The following is a 6,454-nucleotide window of genomic DNA, read 5'->3' as shown; positions in this document are numbered from 1 at the left end:
TTTCATGTTATAAATAATAAAAAAGTTGGTGACATCTGATAACAGTCACCATGACAAGGATTCAGTTTTGTAAATGTGGACAGAAAAATAAGGCAATGTCACCATGACAATCCAAAGTCAGTCTGGTTGGTTGACATGCCTGCCATTCCTCTGCCAGCTGCTCTCTATGTATCAAAACTCTCAAAGTTCTGGGAACAAAACTACAAACAACCTCACGCACCTTCAGAAAAATGTGACCTCAAAAGTGGAATTTTGCACTTCTGGTGAAAACCTTAGCATAAAGTAGCATTCAAATCAGTGATTGATCCCAATCAGTTAAAAAAGGCAATTATTTTTTTCAACTACATAAGATTTAAGTCACAATAAGAAAAAGATAATTTTCACTGGATCAGAACCTAACTTTCCTCCTATCTGTTTTGTTGATAATTAAAGACCGATTGAGAGCTGCGTGAACTTAACAGATGCTTTTGAAGGAATCTTGTTATGTTTGGAATGTTGAATGCTTTTACCGAGCCCACTGAAATTCACAAAGAGTATTTATTTTCATTTTAGAAACACCCAGTTACCCTTGAGGCTTATGCTTAACTTGAAGAAACAAATCCTCAAGAAACCAATTATGAGTCATGTATGGATACATGAATAAAATAAAAGGTGCAGAAACACTTTCTCCAGGGCACTGTACGATGATAGAAAAGGGGCTACAAGAAAGAGAAAGAAGATGCTGGAGCACAAATGAGCCCAAGTTATTTCAAGAAAATCCAGCAGAGCAGCATTCTTTCTATTAATAGTTCTCTTCCAGCTGTTTTGACATTTTCAAGCTATAGTAAAAACAAGACTTTGTCTCTGAAGCTTTAGATGAACTTGTGAAAAGTTTTGAAAACACTGACAAGATGGAGACCACGAATGATCACTAACCTTGGGGTGGCAAAGCAAACCTAAAAACCTTAACAAATGTCTGAGGCTATGTAATGCCACTGTAATAAAATGGGCAAACTTTGCACACACACACACACAAATATAGACAAATGTACATTAATAAATTGAAAGAAAAATAAATCTCACTCAATTTATTACTAATTGGATGATGTGTAGGAAGTTCACACACTTCCTGAAGAACTGAAGTGACACAAACTAATACTTAGTCAAAAATACTTTTTTGGTTCTGACAGCTTTAAGATTTCTCATGTGTGGAGGAACTAAGCGTATTGCCAAGGTGTGAGTTTGCCATGTCCTTCCACACAAACTGCTATCTAATCCCAATGTCATCTCTATGATGTTCTTCTTTCCAATTGAATTCAAATTAGATCATTTACACAGCCATTCACTTTGTCTCCATGAAACCTGATGAAAGTTGCTATGACTGTGAGATTGTTTTTATGGTCTTGCAGAAAAACCCACTCTTATTTCATTTCCAGATTTTTGATGATTTCTTCACTCATCCTTTTCTTTTTACCCATGCCATGCTGTGATAATATGATATATATTTTAAAGGCCATCAACTTAACCATTTGGTATTAATTTAAACTGATAAGCCATTATCAGTTTAAATTATAATAATTTAAACTGAATACTGACAGATTTTAAGGATTTTTGTTTTCTTTTCCCTGCCTTTTTATCTTTCTTCCTTTATTTCCTTTTTTTAATGGCTTAAATACTGTTAGGCTTAATTGTTTTCATCTTGTAGCCTGTGTGGATTAGATGGGTATTACCTGTGCTGTGAGTTTCAATCAGTAGCGCAATTTTAATTGCATTTTAGAAAAATATTGAGGCTCTGTCTTCATTTTTGACTGACTATTTGAAACGTGTTTAATAACTGGCGTGTTCTTTATCAGATACGCATATCTGAAACAGAAAAAGCCTCGTCGAAACTGGCCTTGTTCTTGATGGCAGGTGAAGATAAAAAAAAAGAAAAAAAAAATGCCCCGCCCACCTCCAGCGCCGCACCTGTCCTGTTTACAGACTGGAACAAACTCGAAAGTGTCCGCCCACTCCAAAGTTTCAGTCGGGCTTGTTTTTAATGCCACCGCTCATAGCTGTCAAAAGTCAGTCGCTCCTATCTCTGAACACGAGGTTAGGGACTGAGAACAACCATGCCGTCGTTCTTGGATTACTTCAGAAGAAGAGACACAGAATGGGTCCGCACGACCATGCGCACCCCGGGGATCCTGATCTTCGGGATGGTGATGGCTCCCTGCGGATGGATCCTGAGTCTCGTCACCACCGTGGCCCCAAATTGGAGGACTCTTCATGGCATCACCGGCGTTCCAGCTGACCGGGTCTACGAGGAAGGGATCTTTGACGTCTGCATCGCCGCCACATCCACTGAAAGACAGAATTGTGCAGTAACGGACACCGCTTACACCTCGAACAACATCATTGAGATCTCTCAGGGTTTGATGTTGGCCTCGCTGATTGTGAATCTGGTGGGGATTGCTTTTGCCATCCCGGGGGTGCGCTGCTGGAAAGACCAACCTCGGTGGGCGCTCTGCACAGTGGCCGGCATTCTTATCTTTTGCGCAGGCGTCCTGACCCTCATCCCTGTTTCCTGGTACACGCACATCTTCAAAGACATCAGTACAGACATAGCGCGGACCGACACCCGCGTCGGCTACTGTCTCGTACTGGGCTTCATCGGTGGGATATTTGAAGTCTTGGGCGGCATCGTCATGACCCTCGGTTGCTGCCGCTGCTGTGGCGGGAGGAACCGCGGAGAGAGGCCGATTGAAGATGTCCTCGGCCCCAGGAGCCAACCGAAAAGGGAGCCGAGACGCGTGGACGTACCGAGCCTGAGCCGACCCAGGAGCAGCGCCGCCAGCAGCTATCCGGCCTCCAACAGGGAATCCGTCGATGATGACATAGATGTGTCCTTCCCCAGGGCCAAGAGCCCCGGGGCCCGCTCAGGAGCCAGCAACCCCTCCTTCAACGGCAGACCCTACGATGCTGATCTATGAGACTCACCTGAATTAGGCAAATGAGTCAGAGACTTGTTATAAAACGGGGCAAATGACAAGATAGGGAACATAAAATGAAGAGTATTGTAGTTTTTAAATAGGCAAATATAAAGGTTACATTTGTTGTAAGTGGAGAACAAAAATGAGTATGTCTAGCGATCAATCTGTTGTTAATGAAGAAAGCATTTTTGTAAATGTTGCTGTCTATGAACTTCTCAGCTTTTGTACTTCTATTTTATGTAAATACTGTGTTCTTACGCACTTTATAAAAGGCAGTCTCTGTTGAAAGAAGCATCCCCAAGTGATCAACGTGTTTGTTCTGAATGTCTTTATTAAATGTGCACTCTGCTTCCTTACTGAGCTCCCCTTTTTACTTAAAAGTGCAAAGAATTGGAGATGTTTGCTTTAGCTGGAAATTTGTGTTTGCTACATATGTCCACTGGTTTAGGTTAAAGCTGTGTGGAACATTTGCTCTTGGAGCAAACTATAATGAAAATAAATATTTGCAATGATGCTGATAAAATTAGAAAAAAAAAATGGCTAAGGACAAAGTTTTGTCCTTAGCCAAAGAAGCAAAGCTTTCTTTCCAAGTTGCATTTTATATTTCTCTTTTCCTCAGTCCCACATGTTTACTGGCTTCTCCTCCCAAAGTATACAGACAATGTAGTCTGACCTGTCTGAGAGGCTGGGCTCTTTATGCATCTTGTACAACAGCATTATTATCTTTGTTCAAGCAAAAAAGAAAGGTGAGGTTCCTGGTGAGTCTTTTGTCACTCAACGGTCCTGCAGGAAACTGCAATGCAGTTCTCCTTGCAGGACCTGTTATTTAAGGCACAGTCTCAGTCAAGCTTAAATGAAAGCTTTTTTTTTTTTTACATGCATACGCTCTTCTCAAATTTACAACTTCATGGCAAGGCATTAAAAACTATTACTTCAAAACTACTGAACTCAGTATATTCAAAATTGTACATTTGTATATTTAAAATTGAGTTATTTATTTGAAGTATTATTTTAAAAGAACAAAAATGTGAAATATTTTCCTCCACACAAGTAGGAGTCAGGCTTTGGGTCAAAGAAAAAGAGTATGCTTCCGCCCTGATCAGTGACAGATTTCCTGAATTCTTTAAATATATATGAATCAGATGTTTACTCTCTGGGACCTCCTGATAGTCAAATTACTCCATACAGGGTTAACAGTATTAACATAAAGTGGTTGGAGATGGTTGAATACTATAAAAAATGTATTGTAGAATTAATAGTTGTATATAACCACAATGAGATTAAAAAAAAGTGTATTTCATGAAAGTCAGTGGAATATTTTTAGCGAGAAAGTTGTTGAGGGAGGATCTGGCACAACTCAAGAAATACTAATGCAATAAAACTATTTTAATCATTTTTATGCTGGCAAAGTGTTACATGTAGTAGTAAACCTACACAATGAAACATGGTGATGACTCTCCGCTTTGTAAATTGTTTGCTATGCATACCCTGAATACCCAGCAGAGTGCTAGTTTATGACAAGTGCAAGAGGTGTCTGGTGTGCGGCAAGCATATGTTCACACCCCCACACCAACACCTGAACAAAGTTAAAACCCAGATGTTTAAGAAATAAAGTTCTCTCTCAGTGCTTGAATGTAGTTCTCTTCATGAAACCATTGAAGATAAACATGGTTGTGGGTGGAGCTCCTGTTCAGTTCTACTCAGATTCTACTGGTTCACTGCAGGGTTTATGGTCCGTAAAGAATTTTGATAAAGCGACTGGGAAGCTCAGAAACGGTAAGAAATCAGGAAGTAAAGAGAAGACAGAAGAGACAGGGCCAGATTATCCAAAACAGAGCGAATGAGAAACGAAAGCACAAATCTAAATGCTAGAAACCCAGCCACCCAAGCACAATAAACACCAACACATGACTAATGGGGTCATTCAACATTTTAAATAGTTTCTCAGTAACTCATGAGGCAGAATCAACTTCATTAAGTTGATTCACTTAAAATAACTAACACAACATAATTTTTTTTATAAAAGAATGTATTGCAGGAGGTAACTAGAAGTTACATCTGATTTTGGCAATAAGTTTGCCAAAATCAACCAATGATATAATATGAAACAAAGCACTTATGAATCTATCATCATCCCTCTTTATTTAACCAGTGTCAAGTTTTTCACGCGATCCAAAACACCTTTCCGTTGAAAGTTCACCGTTTCTACACTTGGATTGTAGCCAAAATCAACTTTGCGTCTTCACAAAAATATATTCTCCCAACAGCAAGATACATAATGAAAGTGCTATAATACTTTTAAACTTCCTATTAAGTATCCAGAGGAGTCAATATTAGCATAAAGTTTCAAGTTTCATGTCGCGACGCTACGCACCGGACTCGTGAGGTTTGCCCACTATTTTAAAAACACGTGTGGACATGGCATGAGTTTGATCTCGTCTCAGACACTTTCTCAGGTAACCAAGGTTGGTTGCTTGTGGTCTTGTATTACTATTGGAGTTTATGTAATGGAGTTTATGTTAGCTCATCAACCAAACACAGAATGACATTAAAATGCAGGTGTACATACACCATCTAACTATCCTAATAATTAGTAATTTAAAATCTAAACGAAGCAACACCCTGCTATATTATCTGATTCCCTATATTTGTAGTAGTTTATGTAATATACAAGAAAGTTTGAACATCTAACTATCTGACCAATTGGAAGAAAAGGCATTTTAAATCTCACAATATTTCTTTCCTTAGTTAAAAATAACACTATTTTACATAAAGTCTAAAGAATTTAAAGGTACTTAAAAGTAAACTGTTGAGTATTCACAAACATATTTAGGCAGAGGATTTATTGCATTTTTCTGAAAGACATGTCAATAATAATGGCATAATCTTAAACAGCAAAATTAGAAAGAAATGCATGTATATTTATGAGCAGAGGTTGTAGCACAAAGTAAAAACCTTAAAATTCACCTCTACGGAGGAAAGGCAAACAGTCAAAAACAGAAAATAACACTTATAATACTGAAAAACAAATGTGTTTTGTTAGCTTGTCTCATTTTCAGCAGAGACCTTAGACCTGTTATTCTGTCACAGTCTACTGGTCTGTCTGCAAGTGAAGATTTGGCTGATCCCCAGAGAGAGCAGTGAAGCAGAGATATGCAACATGTCTTCACTTTTGTTGAGCAAGGTGAAAATCTGACTGACATTTATTTTTTGTTAAAAAAAAAACATTTATTCACCCATTTAAACTATATGGTAGGTTACACATACATACACTCGCACACACACACACACGTATATATATACACACACATATAACTTAATATTTCCAATCAGAAGCTTACCTAGAGCTTCAACATATGTGAATTTTAGAGAATGTGTGCCTACAAACATTTCTGTAGATTAAAGAAAAACTTCTTAGTTTATTTTTTTTATTCTCACTGATAATTATGATCAAACTAGATGAGAAAACAAACAAGATCAATTCACAAAAACATAGAGGTAAT

General features: G+C 38.3%; 1 protein-coding gene across 1 annotated transcript; it reads left to right on the top strand.

The window, feature by feature from the left end:
- The first annotated feature begins 1,995 nt into the window (after window positions 1–1,995).
- Window positions 1,996–3,307, top strand: LOC103473567 (claudin-23-like). The gene has a single exon (XM_008423899.3). It carries the CDS (start codon window positions 2,091–2,093, stop codon window positions 2,949–2,951), a length of 861 nt encoding a protein of 286 aa, XP_008422121.1. The 5' UTR covers window positions 1,996–2,090; the 3' UTR covers window positions 2,952–3,307.
- Window positions 3,308–6,454: the final 3,147 nt, after the last annotated feature.

Source organism: Poecilia reticulata, chromosome 12 (assembly GCF_904066995.2).
Source record: "Poecilia reticulata chromosome 12, P_reticulata-male-v2, whole genome shotgun sequence".
In the NCBI taxonomy this organism is placed as follows: domain Eukaryota; kingdom Metazoa; phylum Chordata; class Actinopteri; order Cyprinodontiformes; family Poeciliidae; genus Poecilia; species Poecilia reticulata.
Note: the sequence above shows the minus strand (reverse complement) of the source record. Positions and strands in the feature narration are given on the sequence as shown.

Bases quoted from the DNA above. Each gene is read 5' to 3' on its own strand.
- LOC103473567 (XM_008423899.3), top strand. From the start codon at position 2,091: ATGCCGTCGTTCTTGGATTACTTCAGAAGAAGAGACACAGAATGGGTC.